Source organism: Octopus bimaculoides, chromosome 3 (assembly GCF_046866305.1).
Source record: "Octopus bimaculoides isolate indiv1 chromosome 3, ASM4686630v1, whole genome shotgun sequence".
NCBI lineage: Eukaryota > Metazoa > Mollusca > Cephalopoda > Octopoda > Octopodidae > Octopus > Octopus bimaculoides.
In genome coordinates, this window is record NC_142930.1 from 143,795,228 (window position 1) to 143,815,476 (window position 20,249).

Below are 20,249 nucleotides of genomic sequence, written 5' to 3' on the forward strand. Positions count from 1 at the left end.
TATATATATATATATATATATATATATATATAATCATAAATATACAGGGATTAGCATTGAGTTGCTTCTCCAACATACTGAAAATTTAGAAATAGCAGTCAAAGAACTACTGATTTTAAACTACAAATTTTTCTCTAAACGGATGGCGATATTTATGGCAAAATTGTTAATTATTAATTCTATTATTAATTGACGATTCCCTGCCCTTATTTCTTGTATATATATATGTGGTGCACCGGCATGACCGCAGCCACTTGGCTGAAACACATAAATAAATAAATATATATATATATATATATATATATATATATATATATATATATGCACGCGCATTTGCGCGCGTGTGTGTGTTGTGTGATGTGTGTTTGTGTGTCTGTGTTTGTCTCCCACAATCGCATAACAACCGATGTTGATGTGTTCACGTCCTCGTAACAAAGCGGTTCAGCAAAAGAGACTAATAGAAAATGTACTAGGCTTACAAAGAATAAATCCAGGGGGATGTTTGTTCGACTAAAGGTGGTACTCCAGCATGGCTGAGGTTAAATGACTGAAGCAAGTATAAGAATAAATTACTGTCTTAGTGTAGTGTATTTTCAGACACAACTACTATAACATCAATAATATAGTTAGATTCCTCGAAGAGTATGGCTTACTATGCCTCATTCAATAAAAATAGTACCCATAACTGTCCTTAATAACAAAGAAATTACTCCAAATATTTTTAATTTCTAAATGCATTTATGGTTTTCGAAACCTATGAAGTACCTTCGATGAGAAACAAGAAGTATAGTTATCTGGTATGTAAATTCATTGATTGCTTGTTTGTTTATTTGCATAGATTATATAGGAGTACGTGTTAACCAGAATGTGTGTTACTGTTAATTGTATTTGTGGCATAGTGACATGCAATGAAAGTAGTATTTCGGGCAACAGGCAACATTTTTTAATACTCTGTCAAGGTACAAGGATTAAAACTGTTTTGTGTTGAGCGGAATCTCCTGCGACCAAACCTAGCCAAACTTCGAGCTAGTTACGAACAAACGCTCTTGTGGGAAATGCCGCAAGTGTTTCTCAAATACCACATCCATAAATAACTGACGATCTCACAAAATTTTAAATATATATATCTGCCAAAATTTTCCACTGCATCATAGACAAAGTTTGCAATGTAGTGACATAGCTAAAGCGTAATAGTTTAGTTGACCACTTCTACGAACCGGTCCAGGTTGTTTGCACCGTAATAACAGAAAACACGTGCTCTGCTATTTCAATTCACCTGACAATTCCATTGACCATATTTCATTTCGATGTCTCAAGTTTTATAATGCCATGGTGACAACATCCTTGCAGACATGAGGCGAGCTGTCTTTTCATTACGCATAACACCTCTTCTCCCGTGGACCTAAAACGTTGATTCTCCAATCTATCATTTAATTTTATTTCTTCATTCAGTTACTTCCCCTCAAATAATATACATTTTGCCTCATAAACCACCTCCGCATTATTATTCTTCCCTTAGCAAAAACAAAATATCTCAAAACATATATTTCGGCTCCTGCTGAGTTGATGTATCAAACACTCATTTTTCTCCCCGCTCCTATAATCTGTCGTCAGCATCATCTCAAAAATTCCTTATATTCTTAATGACCTTTGAAGACAAGTGGAATGATAAAGGGGTGTTCAAAAGGGGCCGATGAATGTATAAAACAGCAAAATAGTGGCTTGATTAGGTTAAGTTTTATTTATGAAATGCTCTTGTTTTGAATTTGCTAGAGAAAATGGTCAACGTTTGTGGTGTTGAGAAGAGGGGGCACGAAAAGAATGTAGCCCAGAAACCCAGCGGGAACCACAGATTTCACCCTTCACTATACTTTCAGTAATTCACTTTATCATACGTTTCACTTTACTTCTTTCTGCATCCTGTTAGAACGTCTCCTTCTTTGAAAGTCTGATAGATCTGTCATTTTAATGAATCTTAATTACCTTTTTCTGAAAAGAAATAACAATTTTAGACAAAAATATTAAACAACACTAATAATAAATAAAAAAAAACATAAAAATAAACAAGCTTTTGGCGGTTTTATAGATATTTCAAAATTATGATGCTATGATGCTAGGTGTTTCCATTATTTTGTCCAACCCCTGTATATGAAGAACTCCCGAGCGTTTTGTTTATACACTGCATAATACAGCGGAAATCACTGTGGGAAAGACTTAGATATTTCTTGCGTACTGACACCAGTCGCTTCTGTAGTGATCTTCATTGGGAGTCATGCACTTAATCACCGCCAATTCCAGTTTTTTCTTGAAGAAATTGATTCTGAATTCTGTGACTTGCCTTATCACACAGCAGTTATGTGGGTGGGCTGCGGTAAAGTCCTCTGTCGCTTTTATAAGCTCCAAAGAGAAATAGATATCTTTATCACTGAAAAGGATACAACTGATCTACTTCTGTCAGATCCTAACTGGCTGTCAAAGTTGTCATTTTTGTTTGGCATCACATCCCACATAAATGAATTGAACTTGAATCTTCAAGGAAAGGATGACCTTATCTGTAATTTTAACAGACTCAACAAAGGATTTCGAAGAAAGCTATCGTTGCTTGAAGCACGAGGGGAAGGTTGAAAGTTCTCTCATTTTCAGTATTTCAAAAAGTTTCGCGCTGAATCGCAAAAGATGTCAACCTCGAGTTTCCGAAAAAAGATTATTCTGTGGTAAGTAGCTTGCTTACGAACCACATGGTTCCGGGTTCAGTCTCACTGCGTGGCACCTTGGGCAAGTGTCTTCTACTATAGCCTCTGGCCGACCAAAGCCTTGTGAGTGGATTTGGTATACGAAACTGAAAGAAGCCCGTCGTATATATGAATATATATATATATATGTATGTGTGTGTGTGTGTATGTTTATGTGTCTGTGTTTGTCCCGCCAACATCGCTTGACAACCGATGTTGGTGTGTTTACGTCTCCGTAAGCTAGCGGTTCGGCAAAAGAGGTAGTTAGAATAAGTACTAAGCTTACAAAGAAAAGTCATGGGTCGGTTTGCTCGACTAAAGGTATGGCCGCATTCAAATGACTGAAACAAGTAAAAGAGTAAAAGAGATTTTCAGATCTCGACAGTATTGAGAGTGACATTTATCTGTTCCAGAATCCGTATGATTTTACCCTCGATGGCGTGCCATTCAAAAGTACAGTTGGTACTCGTTGAATTTTGATTTGCAAGCAAATGACTTGTTGAAAGAGAAGCACAGAAAAGGAATGCTTGTAGAATTTTATCGCTACTTACCTGATGATGAGTATTCTAAGTTGAATAAATTTGCCTCTGGTATAGCATCAGTGCTTGGAACAACTTATGTCTGAGAGCAAAAATTTTCAAAAATGAAGTATCGGAAGTCAGCACTTCGAACGATGTTAACTGATGAACATCTGAAAGCAATTCTCTTGGTTGGATGCAGCAATTCGAAAGCAAATATTGATGATATCTTAAAAGCTAAACACAAGTTTCACGAATCTCCCTAAGCTATTTTGTTGCTTAGTTTGTGAGATTCGGATATGTGCGCACTTGGTGTGATATAAACTATCTTACTGCTAACGTCATGTTCTTTTATAACTTTTTTGTAAATAAATATGTTGGTTGTCTTTATTTTTTGTGTATTCACTGTATTATATTGAATAAAATGGTTCTGCCGCCGGCAGTCGTCATTGTCTGTTATCTGGCCCGCCGTGAAAAAAGTTTGGTGACCCCTGGCTTATATAATGGAAAGGCTGGATTGACACATAGAGGCACTTAGCAGTTAAAATATTTTAGTGCACCCCGCCCCGTATATATATAACTCAAAATGTAAATAATAACAACTCATAAAAAATAGTCTTATTTCAGTTATCTTTTAAAATGAAGTAAAACTAACAGTAAGATGAATTTTTTTTTTTTTTTTTTTGCTATTGTATATTTTCATTTTATTTCTATTTTATTTCTAATTGAAAGTTTTCGCCTGCATTTGTAAGTTCCCAAGTCTATGATCAGATCTTCACTGTGATACTTTTAACACTTCGAAATTATATTTCTGGTCATATAAACCAATTCCAATGTTATTTGAGCAAGCTTAAAATGATTTATTTTGTACTGTAAACTATTTACCATTTCTGTGGTGCTCTGCTTCCTTTGATGCCCTAAAAACGTGCCTAATTTGCATAATAGTTAATCTAGAGTTTCATAATAGTCTATATTTGTGTGGAAGTTTTGTAAAAGTTTAGCTTTACCTTATATGCTATGAGTATTTAGCGAAACAATACTTTAATGATACTTTTCATTGCAGGTTTTATAAAACCATACATATTCATAGATTTCGGTGCGTCGTTCTCTGATGACGTTCAAATTTGTAGACAATTCTTGTCCCCATTTTACATTTGAACTCTGAATAATTACCCTTCTTTTTCGAAAATCTTATTCTGGGGAGTAAATTATGTGATACATTGAGCGATTTTTTAAGACGGTAGAGTAATATTTGAAGATATGGCAACAATTTCTTGCAGGTAATTTTTCATTTTACTGCATAAATATTTCTTTGCTGAATGCTTATTCGTATTTTCTTATATCAGCACGTAGAACAAAATGCATTGTGCTGCATATTTTCATGCAAGATTGATCTCTTTATGCCGAAATAAAGCAAACCTTTTGGAAAATAGATGTCAATAAAATTTCTGCTAGGCAAAGCAATCTTTTCGATATAATCGACTAAATTCCCTGAAAGCGGTGCCTCAACATTCACAGTCCAAACGCTGAAACATGTAAAAGAATAAAAGCGAATCATTTCAAGAAAAAGTAAAGAGAAGGCTTTAAAAAAATGTGGGCGTCATCGACAGCCATTAAGAATCTCAAAAAACGCATACTTCCAAGCATAAATTTGCTATTGATGTTGTTGTGTCCAGTGAGGAAGAGCGGAAATGTGGGTCGATGATATAAGAAGTAATACGACAACTAATATTGATAATCATTATGATGATGATGATGATGGTGATGGTGATGCTGATGATGATGATGATCATCATCATCATGACGATGATGATGGTGATGGTGATGATTACGATGAAGATGGGAACGACGATATCGGCGATGGGGATAATGAAGAGAAGGAGGAGGACGAGGATAACAACAATAATAATGATAATGATGACAGTGATTATGATAAAGGACAAGAAACAATAGAGAAAAATGAGAGGGAATGTGGTTTCAAGTTCTTCAAACCACCACCATTACAGACGGCTATACGTCCATCACCACAATAACCACAGTCATGAATACTACGATTAACATCGCTATAACAGCCACATCTGATCATCGGTATAGCCATAAAGAATAACTACCACCAGACATAAAATTCAGAAGAGCGAATTTAATGGAATGATTGGTTAATGCAAAAGAAACACAATATTCCATACACGCCAATCGCAAAACATAATAACAAGCAAAATAAATTAATAATTGTAATTTTTTTTTTAAATAGCAATATTAGATGGGGAGGGATGCGGATAATCAGTCAGTCATAGGATTTTTTTGTTTTTGTTTTCCTTGTTTTTTCTCTCTTTTTTGATGGCCTAATAACCTGTCTTCGCTTGCTATGCACGTCACATTAAAGTAGTTTCAGTGGATAGTAGAAGCAAGGGGCGGAATTATATTCACCCTATAGATGTGGACTGGATATTTGTAAGAGTGGTATGCTCCGCTAAAATATCTCATAGCATTAATGGGCATGTTAAAACAGGTGACAATTTAAAGAATAACAAAGGCCACTACGTAGCTTTCTGCTACCAAGTTCCTGTAACAGCAAAAAAAAATGTTTATCGGATAATATGGAAAAAAAACCCACTTATCTTTGCTAGTGTGCCATGGGATTGAACATGATATCTCATATTTGCAAAGTGAAGTACTCAACCAACTACAGGGTGTCCACAAAGTCTTGGTACAGAGAGTAAATAATATCGTAGCATAAACAATTAAATATATTAAAGTTGAATTTATCGTTAGTGTCTTATGAAGCTAAATTTATAAGTTCTAAAATTGCAGAAGAATTCGTTGCTGAGCAGTTTAGTTTAATGGTAAAACACTTAACGCGTAATCACAGATATATGAGTTCGAGTCTCATGGCTGGCCAGTAACATATTTTTGTGCATTATATGGATAATTTATCCTGATCACGCTATTTTATAGCATTATCATGCGTTTGAGGAATAAATTTATTTCTGTATCTTACAATACATCTCAACGCTTCTAAAAACAAACGTTTTTTGTTTACTTTCATCATAATGAATAATGATTTCATAAAGTATGTGTTAATCCCCATATACCCAGACTTTGTGGACACCCTGTCTATCAGCCAAATGGAATACATATCTTGAAAATCTAGCTGGAGAATTTAGGAAAAGGAAATCGGTGGAAACAGAATACGTGCAGCTAAGAAAATCACATGGAGACATTGAGAGTAGGTCAGCTATTGACATAAATATTGGTTTCAAATTTTGGCCCAACACCGGAAATTGCGAGGGAAGGGATAATTTGATAATATCAAACGCATTCCTCCACTATTTCTTATTTTATCGACCTCGAAGGGATAAACAACAAAGACGACCTGAGCGGAATTTGAACTCAGAACGTAAAGAATGACGAAATCTTGCTGAACATTTTGCCCGGCATGATAACGATTCTGCCAGCTCACGCCTAAATTGACATAAAGATTGGTTTTTAACTTTGTCACAATGCCAGCTATTTTTCGGAAGGGAGAAGTCGATTACATCTATCCAGTGTTCAACTGGTACTTATTTGATCGATTCTGAAAGAGTGTAAGGCAAAGTCGACCTCAGCAGAATTTAAACTCAAAACTTAAATGACGCTAAGCATTTTGCCCGGCATACTAAGGGTTCTGCCAGTTTACCGTTTTAATTGTTATAAATATTAATATTAATATATTTATATAATATCATATGTTGCTGTTATGTAACGTAATATGCTGGGACAATCTTCTATCAAGATTGCTGACGGATTCTGTCAAACGCACAGCCTACTGGGACTACGTGCACTTCTCAGTGCAACACCACAAGCAATGAAATCCTACATGTTCTACTTGCAACGGTGCATTTATTTTCTGTTCAGTCACGGATAATAAACGAACACAACTCCTCTTTGTACTGAAAGCAACATAACTTGACACCAGTTTTTGCTGGAGTCAGGGGAATTCAAGATCACCAATTTAACAGGATTTGCTGCCATCGCCAGCAACTTTTGGTCGTGTGTATTTAGCAAGGATATTCGTGGATGAGTGGTTAGATTGTTGCATTCGCGATCGGTAGATCGTTGGTTCAATTCCCGGACCAGACGATGCGATTTACTCTTGAGCAAATGACCTCATTTCAAGTTGCTCCATTCCTTTCGAAGAAGGTGAAATTGTTGTCCGCTCCCCCAGCCAATCCGGTAGAGTCATTCGAAGGCTAAAACGCTGCAATCGCATTGTGATTCTTGTGATTATTTCTGAAATTGCATTGGGATCAACGTGATTTCTCAGGATGAGGTTCGGGATTCGGTCGTGTGCGAATGTGTTCTTTTTTTTTTTTTTTTTCAACACACATTGCATGTCTTCCTCACTGATGTCATGAATTACTCCTTGTCTAGATGCAACTGAGTGGTCTATGTGGTTAACGTTTTCCTTGCTAACATTCAAAGAATTTTTGTGTTGGTGGAATTTTTCATATTTACATATACTCGTATGAAAGCGCAATTTAGTTTCCAACAACTTGCTTGTTCATACGTTTTCTTATCAACAAGCTATCTAATATTTGCTATTCTACAAAAGTCTCTGTCTCTGTCTCTCTCTCTCTTTCTCTCTCTCTCTTTCTCTCTCTCTCTCTCTCTCTCTCTCTTTCTTTCTCTTTCAGCTTTATCTCTTCCATTAATCGTAGCTCGTGGTTGATCAATTAATTTCCATGATTCTTCCCGTATCTACAATTTCTTCTTTGATCCACTTTGCGAATGATCGTAAACTCCGCATATTTTGTCATTCTCTTTTAAACATATCACATGGTTCTTCAACTCTGTTGTGGCACTGCACGACCGAATATGTTCTTCACATGTACGCCATACTACTCATCTATTGTGTAACCCTTTCGTCCCTAGGTGGGAAATGGTCGGATAGCAATTCTGGTCTACTGCATTTTTAGTCAAAGTTTTGATGTCGCTTTCACGAGGTGGTTACTTCATACAACATCGGTGAACCAGCAGTTTTGAAGAATTTGTCAGGTGGTCTTCCAAATTGCAATTGATGCACAAATTTTCAGTTTCGTTGATGGGGCTCTCAACATGTAATTGCCCAGATTTCATGAATGGGTTTATGCCTTAATACTTTTTACTAAAGTGAAATAGGTCTGCAAGCAATTTTGTGTGTCAGTTATACACAGAATATGTATGCAAAAGTGCACACGTTGCTGGCTACATAAACACAATTATCTTGAAATAGAACAGGCGAGATATAATTACTAATGAGTAAATTATTCTAAGAAGTATTTCTTTAGTACTGAAGTCGAAAAAAATTATCGGTTTGGCGGGGAAGCCGGCAAACTGCGCCTGCCAGGCATTCTGAATTGAATATTACATGATCCTGAAAAAAATGATAATTAAAAAAGAAGCTGTCTCAAAACACATGTTGCTGTATGTTTGATGTAGACCTCAAATTGATTAGAATCAGTTTCATACAGCTGGGGTAGGGAGAGTGCAAATATATACTTATATGTGTGTCTGTGTACGTATGTATGTGTGTATGAGCGCGTGTGTACGTATAGCAAAAATAATAATAATAATGAATAGATTAATAATCAACTCGTGGAATTTCTCTTACACTTCAAACGCGAATGAAACTGTCACGTTTTAAGATTCATTGCTTAAGGCGGCGAGCTGGCAGAAACGTTAGCAGGCTAGGCGAAATGCTTTGTGGTATTTCGTCTGCCGTTACGTTCTGAGTTCAAATTCCGCCAAGGTCAACTTTGCTTTTCATCCTTTCGGGGTCGATAAATTAAGTACTAGTTACGTACTGCGGTCGATATAATCGACTTAATCCCTATGTCTGTCCTTGTTTTTCCCCTCTACGTTTAGCTTCTTATGGGCAATAAAGAAATAAGAAATGTTAGCAGGCCGGGCGAAATGCTTAGCGGTATTTCGTCTGCTGTTACGTTCTGAGTTCAAATTCCGCCGAGGTCGACTTTGTCTTTCATCCTTTCGGGGTTGATAAATTAAGTACTAGATGCTTACTGGGGTCGATCTAATCGACTGACCCCTTCCCCCAAAACATTTCAGGCTTTGGGCCTAGAGTAGAAAAGAATATTCATTCCTTATTATATCGACTTGTGTTTTTATTATATACGTATGAAAACATTCATTACCACCATTAATGTACGCAGGAATGTGTGTTCCATTATATGTTGCAAATAAAAATAATTGTCCCTGCCTGGCTTAATATGTCTGTACACCTGCAATAGATTATATATGAAAGTATTCCATTATTAAAACTTCTGTTATATATAATATAGTTGTATCATTAACTTCATAAACACAAGGCTAACTTATTTAGATACCCGGCAGTCATTTACTTTTAATTCTCCCCAATTGCTTTGGATCCCAATTAGAAGAGACATTATTCTCATTCAAATTAAAATAATGATAGTTATATAATAATTATTCATTAATTATATTAATTGATGAATATCAATTATACAAATATGACCCTAATTATATAAAAGATCATGTTTAATTAAATATAATTGGCAAATACCGCTATACTTAGACGCAGGCACAGCCGTGTTTTTAGCAAGTTCATCTCACCAGCACATGGCTTCGTGTTCTCTCTAGCATTGCCGTACTTTGTGCAAGTTTCATATATTTTACTATCAGGTTCAGTAATGGCTTGTAAATAGAATGTGGTATACAGTAAAATTGAAGCGCTTGCTTTTGGATATGTGTGTGTATGCATATATAGGTGAGAGTATCGATGCAAAACTATGCACCCAGCTGCCTCCCTTTCTATCAGAAGATAATTTATATAATCGATAAACAGAAAATACAGACAAAATAGCTAAATAAGGGCCATTCTAAAATTGTGTTACGGTCTCTTTGGAGAACCAAAACCATCTTTAAAGCAGAATTTCATTACGACCAGTATCTTCAGTGCGTGTAACAATTGTAAAAATATAGAGGTCAATGCATATTTAAAATTCTATTTATTGTAGAGCAAAGAAGATTTTGAGACAACGAAATATCATTATTATCTCGTTCAGTCTAAAGCATCTTTTATTTATCTTCTGATGCCAAGAATGACTTCTAAATGCTAGATTGAATACTGCAGTTTGGTTATGAAAATAATCGTGACACTCTGAAAGAATCAATACTGAGGTGAATGTTTTATACCCAGGGCAATTTATACATATAAATTTGACATGGGCGTTTCTTTCTTGTTTTGGGATTCACAGTCCAACAGCTGGGTGGAATTACTCGAAAAATTACACAGATGTGTAGAATGATCCGGTGGTGATGCTAGGTTTTCTATTTCTTTCATAGCTCCTATAGCTACCGAGATAATCTACTATAATAATACTCATGTGTTTATGAATGAGGAAGGAAGTGGTGATAAATGAATAAGGAAGGAAGGGGTGATATCAAACCTGGTAATGGGATGATGAAAATTGTACGCTGAAAAAATAAATCAAACAGCGTTTCAACTCTATGTGAATATATGTGTGTGTATGTAAAAGAGAGGTATGTGAATGTGTGTGCGTGCATGTGTGTGTTTATGTGTATTTGTGCATGTGCGCGCGCAATGGAAGTGGGATGGTTCATCTTTCTTCGCTTAGTATTTGGGTTTAGTTTTTGATTTGGTTGAATCTTCGTAGTTTTTTTTTTTTTTTTGTTGGTCAGTATTTTTTTGCGTTTTGACAGAAAAATATCATTCTGAATTTTTTTTTAACGTAAGCGTGCCCAAACAAATCCAATGCTTACACAGAACAGGTTTTACAGCCACATCATCCAAACCGAGCGGGTGAAAATGGGCTTAGCTGCTACTTATTTCTAAAGTCGTTTATCATTTATGTATAATTAGTGTATGGTTATTCCAGAACTACGTGTGAAATAAATAGTTTGCCCTGAGATTATTAGAACTAGTTCTCAGCATAGGTTTCCTGCTATGAAGAATCAAGTTTGTTAGTCCTTTACTAATATTGTTTTCTACCTGACACCTAAATTCGGAATATAGGCTAATTAAATAACATTTTGCGAAGAATAAATGCCTGTAGCTGAAAATACTTGTTACAAATGATAAACAACAAATTAAAGCAGTAATTCATCATTAGCTATTGCGTACTTATTCTAAACAGAATACACATTGAAACAGTAAGAGATGAATAAATGGTATCATGTAATTTTTTTTCTATCATTGAATATAAGTAAGTAGCAATAATATGCAATTCTTAGTAGCAATGATGGTAGTAACATACTAACAACAATTCATTTATATGTATGTTGAGCAGGGAATTTTATTTTATATTTCATTTACATACATACTTAGAGTTGTGTGCATACAGAGTCACATACAAAGGTACCTGTATATATATATATATATATATATATATATATATATATATATATATATATACTGAAGCGGATTGAATAGGAAACGATGCCCCACCCCGCCCAACATATTTGCCGGACATTGCCCCGTCTGATTATCATTTATTCCACAGTCTTCAAAAAAAATATATGAATTTTGTAGTCGAGGTCAGAAGAGAACTCGAGGAGTATTTTCCGTCACGGCCAACTGAATTTTGGAAGAAGGTGCTTGCAAGTCAAACAGAAAGATGGAAGAGCATTTTAGAAAATGAAGGAGAGTTTATTTTAGATTAAAAACACAAAATTTTTCTTTTCTTAATTTTGAAAAAATAAAAGTATAAAAAGACGCATTATTTATGGGAAAACAGATAGTGAGAGAACGGATATTTAAAAAAATTGTTTACAGTTGTTTCATAATCTTTTTAGTTATATAATAGATATTTTATCAATATTCGCACGCATAGGCTGGCAGTGTGGTTAGAAGTTTACGTCCCTATCACATAATTCCTGGTTCAGTCCCACTGTGTGATATCTTCGGTAAGTGTCTTCTGCTATAGTTTTGTGCCGAATAAAACCTTGTGAGTGGATTTAATAGAAAGAAACTGAAAGAAGCCAGTCGTACATACATCTGTGTGCGCGCGTGTGTGTGTGTGTGCGCGTGTGTGTGTGTATGCGTGTGTGTGTGTGTGTGCGCGCGTGTGTGTGAGAGAGAGAGAGAGAAAGAGAGAGACTTCGTGTTTGTTTTATCCCAACCACTTCTTTACAACCTAGACGTTCTCAAATTTTCACATGGTATTTTGTCGATCTGCATTGTTTTATGAAATGTACAATAGTATTGTGCAATTTAGGGCATGCATACTAGTGCAGACATATGAAATAATTTCCTATGTACTAAAAATAAGTTATTTATGCATGATGCTGGCTGCAAAACGCTTGTTATCTATATGCAGGGCGCGGAGAATAAATTGTCGTCTAAATTATGCCAGCATGAAAGTAACACTGACATCTCATTTTAACGGATATATTTACCAAAATTGTATAAAAATAAATTCTTGAAATACTAAGGAGTAAGATGTTTTCAATAAAAAAAAATCGCCATTGGCTTCAACCACGGCCTCCAGACGATTTCGGAATCTCCTGCAACTCTTCTGGACGGTCTATCTATTTCAGTTGGTGAATGCTGCCATAATGCTTGCCTTCAGTTCATCAAGGAGTTTTGTTGATCTCTCACTCAACTGCGCCCCACATAATAATCAAGTGAGTCGCAATCTAGGGAGTTAGTTCGCCAGATATTAGGGGTAATATGGTTGCAGAAATTATCTGACAGGCATGATTGAGTGCTCCTGCTTGTGTGGGATGGTGCAGAGGCCTGTTGTCAGACATAGGGTCTTCCAGCAGTCACTCTCTTAACCCAAGGCAGCATTACCTCCTTGTGCCCCTAGATGTAGGCCTAGGTGTTGAGTCTGAGGCTGTGTGGGAAGATGAATGGATGCATAGCGTCGCCATCATTAGCGGTCACTCCAAACACTTTGATGATGAAGGATATTTGGATTTTTATCATTATCGGTACACGTCTTCAGACTGCACTGTTGTGAGATTGACACCCAAACACGCTTTAATGTTCGTGTTGGAACTTCCAGCGTGAATGCCAAGGAGCATAGCATGTCGCTTCCAAATTACTGGCAGAGTGAATGGCGTCAAAGTGCTGTTTTTTTTTCTCATAGACGGTGCCCAACTAACTCTGTAGATGACAAAATCAAAAACAAACAATGCGCATGAGCGAAATTTTTGGAGACATCTAATCAACGTTAATTTCCTACATAAATTTCATTCCACATAATTTTGAACAAATTTGTAAAGATTACCATGTTATGATGACATCATTTCGTTATTGCTACTTTTGTTTTTTATCTTGCCTTGTTGGTACTTACATATTTTTGATTGGAAAGGATGCTAATTGGAGGATGTTTGTATCTTTGTATGGTTCTAATCCTGTAATGCTGTTGTCAATTGTTGTATTCAAGTAGACTATCTCACGCTACAAGCTTGCGCACACGCATACAAACGCTCAAGTAGACTAACACATGCATTCTAAATATCCAATAAGCAAAAAACATACACAAACAAATAACTACTGTCGCCAACAAATCAATTAGAAGTACTTGCTATTGATGCGTATAAGTATGGTATATAATACACACTTAAGCATACAACTGTGCTGCAGCTAATTTCTGTTGTTGGATTCTAAATAGTTAATCTTCGCAATGTGATATAAGAGAATACATACGGTGATGTATTGAGAAATCTGAAGTTACTCTATCCAGATTACAAGTTCAGATTCATACCTGTAATAAATGGAGCTCTGGGGTATGTAATACACTGCCTAAATACCAATCTTGATAAATTAGGCTTCTCAAAACCAGAAAGGAGAAAACAAATTCAAACATTATAGATTCAATCCATCATTGGAACTGTAAAAATGTGTAAAACTTTCCAGAAGTTTATCATTTAAATATATATGAGCATATCTACATATGCAACTATATGCATGAGAATACCACGTAAAACTTACAAATCTGCATATACATATATACCCTGTTGTTGATGTTCAAATTCCAATGAATGAGATTTTAATCTAGATTAGAAACCGGTTCTTTCTCTTTCGGCAAGAAATCTTGAAATGAACTGAATAACAACATACATACATACATACATACGCATACACATATACATACATACATACATACATACATACATACATACATACATACATACAACGGGCTTCCGTACTTGTTCACGCAATCAAATTTAATGAAAATTGTTTTTCAGACCGGAACTGTAATGGAGAAAACCTACGCAAAGACCTACTCAGTGAGGTTGAATCCGAAGCCACGTATTTGCGAGATGAACGCCCTCGAACTGACATTATTAATATTACTACTATTACCAAGTATTTTTTACGAGACGATTGCATATACTAAAACAGTACAGGATACGTTTGAACTATAACTTCCTAACTTCAACGTCAGCTTGACATTTGAATTTTAATCCTCTAAATTGTACGATTTTCATTAGTTAAGTGGTGCGTAAGTGTCGAATTCAGAAATTTAATTCCGGGTGGAGTTAAGAGTGATTTTTCGAGCATGTTTCCTCCCTCCCCCACTACACACACCTCACTACTAATCCTCCTTATCTCCATCTACATAAATTAATGACGTTCACTGAATGGAAACGTAGCTGATAAATGCATAGAGATAAAGAGAATGGGAAAAAGAAGAGAGGAAAACCTTATTGGTTTACTATAAAATATCTGTTGCGAGAAATTTACTATAGAAATTACTTCAAGTGATGGCATACTGTGCATTGATTACCAATCATTATCAATATTTTTTTACTAATTTATTGTTATATTTTATTTTCCAAATGTGTCCATTATTTCAGATTGAGCGCCCGATCATGAGCTTGTGGTTATTTGATTTCTCATCGGCTTTGCACATTAAATCAATCAATATCTATGTAATTGACACAAATTATCATTGGAGATTTTTCAGTCAATAATATTATTTTATTTGATGAAGTCAATACTTTAGACACTACAATTTATATCATTTTACATAGACATTATGAAATATATTACATATGTCGATGATATATCAATACATGTGATCGTTTGCTTATTTTCTTGGAAGGTTGCAACTTCTCTTTTCTAGATGTTCGCTTGCAGTTAACATTTGCGTTAACAAAATATATTGATATATGTTGATGTATGCAGGCAATATACGTTATTGAAGATATCGCCGGTAGGTCTACATATACTCATCAAACACCTAAAATAACACGCAAGTTTGGAAAATATATTATAGTGTCAATTTTTGCTTTAAAACTAGACAAATTTATATCTAAATTCAATGGATTCACACACATATTTTCCAATAGGCAACTTGTACTTACATGTTTCACACTCTATTCGATATCCGATTTAAAAAACAAACATTTAAAAGTCTTTTTAAAATACAAATACAGGAGCCAGGATCAATAATAAAACTTCATTTATTCCCCGATTTCAAACATCATACGGTTTTGGGACGTTTAAAATTCGGAATTTCTTAGTACAGGAATGATAAATTTGACATCTTTTAAATAATGAATATCCATTATATCATTATTAAAGTAATGCTAAAACTTAATTCTCCATTAAGCGCTTTTGAAGTGAGAACAATGGTAATATGCGCCCTCCTTGTCATTTGGTTCGATTTAAAAAGTTAAAAAAAAGATAATGGTACAAAATAAATTTATGAAAGCAATAATACTTCAATTTCTGATTCGTTTCACTTAATTAGAACGTATTAAGAGTATATAAAAGACAGCGTAGTTATGTGACTCGATGCTGATGAAGAGATTGACAAATTAATACAACAAAACTTACCATACAGAGTTATGTGAAATGGGTGCGAGGAATAAACTGTCGTCTAAATTACGCAAAAGTGAAAATAACACTGACATCTCATTTTAACAGATATATTTACCAAAATTACATAAAAATATCTTGAAATACTAAGGAGCGACTAACCATCCTGCCAAATTTCCCTTTAAATACTCGCTCGTAGGCTCCAGCAGCCAGCACCAGCTATTTGTTAGGGGACTGTCTAAACTTCAACTGACCAATGGAAGGAAGACTCGCGCTCTCTCTAGACCTGCCTTCCAGCAGTGTCGTGTTAGTTTCAGTCCCAGCACCCAGAGCCGACTAGCTGTTTGGTGGTGGTACAAGCCTTCGAACAAGGAGGGGGTGCCATGAACGAGAGCGCTACGTGTCAATCAGTGATGCTGCTTAAGTATCAGCCAGTCTCACCTAGCGACGTTATTTCCCAGTCGCCATGTAATGGCTTTCAAGCTAGCTTTTTCGACTGCCTCCTGTATCCTCTTTATTACTTTTCTCAGCTCTGAGCTTGAAAATGCAAACCTTCTTTTGAATAACGTTGTCATTTTCCTTTCAATGAAGCCTCTTGCCCCCACTGCCAGGTGGAAATAATCGTCAGTCCATCCCTGTTCTCTGCAATCTTCGATTAATTTTTCGTACCTCTTCTCCTTACGTTGCTCTGCATTAGCGATGTTCTCTTCCCATAGCACTTCCAGCTCCAGCAAAATTCCAATTTTCCGTTCTGTGTTCCATAGGATTAAGTTCGGTCTTTTTGTCGTTTTTTTTTTTATGAATGGAAATATTAACAGTCATTCCAAATCCGTGGCCAGCTCCCAGTATCCCTTCCATCTTTCGTCTGTCTCACATATTTTATTTGAAGGCCTGGCCTTATGCCCTTTTCCCTCCTTCTGGAAGTATATTTTCCGCGCTTTTTCCACATTTGGGTACTATCCCCTATTATATCCCTCGATCTTCTCCTTGAGTGCTGCGCTTATGACGCCGAGGACTTGATTGTGACGCCATGTATATCTGTCTAGTGCTAGTTTGCAGTTTGACAGAACACGTCTCATCGTCGCTTTCTCTCCACATCTACATTCATCGGTTGTTTGTATGTTCCACCGGACTAAATTTTATTACGCTAACCGACGAGCATGAATACCAGTTTATCGTTGCCTTCAGGACTAAAAACTGCTTTAGTACTAAACTCTCACCTTCATCTTTTCTTATGTCTGCAACATCTATATATAGCCTAGGGGTCTAGAAAATCGTATACACTCAAGTGAATTCTAGTCCACGTACAGACACCAACACAACATACACTAGATATTCAACAGCTACTTTTTCAATGTTACAACTTTTAGCCACATTACCGATTCAATTGTAAACGAATAACGGATTCAATTGTATTTCATTTCCACATTGCCTACATATCTAGTTTTCCGTTCCTTGAACAAGCACTTTACTTCTTTCTACTCATGTTACAACTACCTGAAACTGGATCCCAGAGCAAGTTGTGCTCTTTATTATCAATGTATGTTTGCTTAAATCTGCTTGAACAAACCCCTGTAGAAAGGTGCTGACGTCCTAATAATCCTGCCATTTAGTGCTATCAAGCACTACAGTATCTTTTGCCTTATTTGAATAATCTAGGGCGCGAATGGAACGTAACTGGGTGCTATTTTATCTAGTGTGTCGATAAATGGTAAAACGATTTATTGATGGGGTCTTTCATGTTTGTCTTCTTGATACAATGATTTTCCTACCTTTATCAACCTGTAGAATAACAAACCACCTTATTGATCTCATTCGTTTGATAAATAAGTAATGAATGTATAAAACCTTAAAATCAAACTATCGACTTCTGATAAATAATGGTTTCAAATTTTGATACAAAGCCTGTAATTTCGTAAAAGGAGTAATTCGATTACATTCACCTCAGTTCTCAACTGCTTCTTATTTTCTCGAACTCGAAAAGATGTAAAGCGTTGTCGAACTCAAAACGTAGAGACAGCGGTTGAAATAACGCTAAGCATTTTGCCTGGAGTGTTAACGATTCTGCCGGTTCGCTGCCTTGCTTCGATTAGATAATAATGAGCATGCTTCCTCTAAGTTTTATATACTTATTCTGTTGTCTTTCTCTTTGTTGGGCTCCTGTTATATAAAACGAAAATAATGTACAATTAACCAGTAACTAGTGTGATTATCTAGAAATTCTTAGCATTTTGTTCCGGATTAAATTCATGTAATATTCCAGGGCCGTTCCTGATATATGTCAGAGTGTCAGAAAATTGTCATTGACCATCTTAAAGCTTTTTATGTTAGAAGTAGGCTTTTGCTGTGTACTAAGTCTGCAGGTAATGATCAGTATCTGTTCTCACACTACTAATTGCATCGAGCAAGCAAGGCTACGATATGAGCGAAACCTTCCTTACATCACATACTCCGACTTGAAAAAGAAAGGCCATGTTTGATAATGTAGATATAAAATAATATAGTATGTTCTTATCTGGGAAGGCTTTGGTGATATGTCTGCTCAATCACAATTGACCTGAGATTATTCAATATTAATAGCGCTGTATTTGTATCAATTCACGCTATCATTCACGGCATGATCGATATGATTATGAAAAATCATACTGCTGCGACGACTGTAAGGAAAGAATAGTTAGAAATAAATAATTTTGAGAATATTAAACGTACTAACGTGTATTTTATCAAAATATGTTTTGAAAACTATTTTTGTTCTAATAAAATATTTATCATGAGAGAAAACATTATCACGATAGAAAAACTTTTAAAGTAAAGTTGAATTATAAATGATCAACAGAGAATAAAATAATCAAAAGCAAAAAAAAAGAACTTTTTTTGTTTGTTTTACTGTAACAACTCTAGTCCATTACGTGAGGATTTTGGCAAACAACCGCAACCCAGGTGCGCATCTATTCCCTGAACATCTGTTTGGCAAACATACAAACTTTAGTAACAAACTTAGAAACACTGGAAATAAACTTCATTCAACCTATTGTATTTATACAGAGTATAAGCAAAAACATAGAATTTTATTATTATGCTTCATTGATTAAATTTAATATTTCTACTGTATTTTTTGTAGTCTATACACATTTACAGATATATATACTATTTATAAGATGGTATTTATGTTTTCAGCGTATTATACATGTGTATGTGCATGTATGTGTGTGTGTGTGTAATAATACATTAAGATTTGAAATATCATTCGTGAGGCAACATACTCTATCAAATGAAAGATCACAAATGTGGAATTCCTCTCAGGCTCCTTTTGTATTTCTGTCTTGGTGAAGCCAGTGCACATGCTTTTAAGAAAGGAATGGTGACAATTGCATAAATACATGCCCATACTTGAGCAAATTTTATTGGAATGAATAAGACTTATGACGATCATGGTGAACATGATTATTACGTTGCTAACATAATAATTTTGTTTTTCTGTTTTATTTTCCAGTGCCGATGACTTTACAACTGGATACATGCAGAGCAAAGCAATGGTCTCAAGCGATGGAACAGTGTTTTGGCCTCCACCGGCGAAATTAAGAAGTTCATGTAAAATTGATATCACATATTTCCCTTTCGATGATCAAATGTGTAAAATGAAATTTGGTTCGTGGATATATGACGGATTCCAAGTTGACGTAACGAACCGTTCAGCAGACGTCGATCTTACAAACTATGTATACAGCGGTGAATGGGATTTATTGAATATAAAGGTAATCAGAAATGAAGTTCGATACACTTGCTGCAAAGAACATTACCCAGACGTAACCTTCACCATTGTAATACGTCGACGTACACTGTACTACTTGTTTAATATAATATTCCCTTGCTTATGGCTAACCATACTTAGCCTACTGGGATTTTGGTTGCCACCAGATTCGGGAGAAAAAATCACACTTGGAATAACGGTCTTACTGGCATTCTCTGTATTTATGTTGCTAATAGCAGAGAATATGCCGGCCACCTCGGAGTTCGTGCCACTCATAGGTAAGTTGATAACAACACCATTTCTACTCTTTCTGCTACTACAAGTTCTGCTACATATATTAACACTACTGGTATAAGAAATAGCAATATTACTTTTTTGTGTTTATGTCGGTAATATCCGAGTTTCAGATTTTTAAGTCTTAATTTTAAATTCTTTGAGATCAAGTTTTATTTTTC

At 35.5% G+C, this 20,249-nt stretch overlaps 1 protein-coding gene across 8 annotated transcripts in view; it reads left to right on the forward strand.

The window, feature by feature from the left end:
* Positions 1-20,249, forward strand: part of LOC106884218 (neuronal acetylcholine receptor subunit alpha-10) — a 1,150,118-nt gene that overhangs the window by 1,100,226 nt on the left and 29,643 nt on the right. For all 8 annotated transcript variants that reach the window (XM_052966101.2, XM_052966099.2, XM_052966098.2 and 5 more), the window contains one exon: positions 19,537-20,072. In XM_052966101.2, the coding sequence (XP_052822061.1) occupies positions 19,537-20,072 (536 nt within the window). The remainder of the gene's footprint in view (positions 1-19,536; positions 20,073-20,249) is intronic.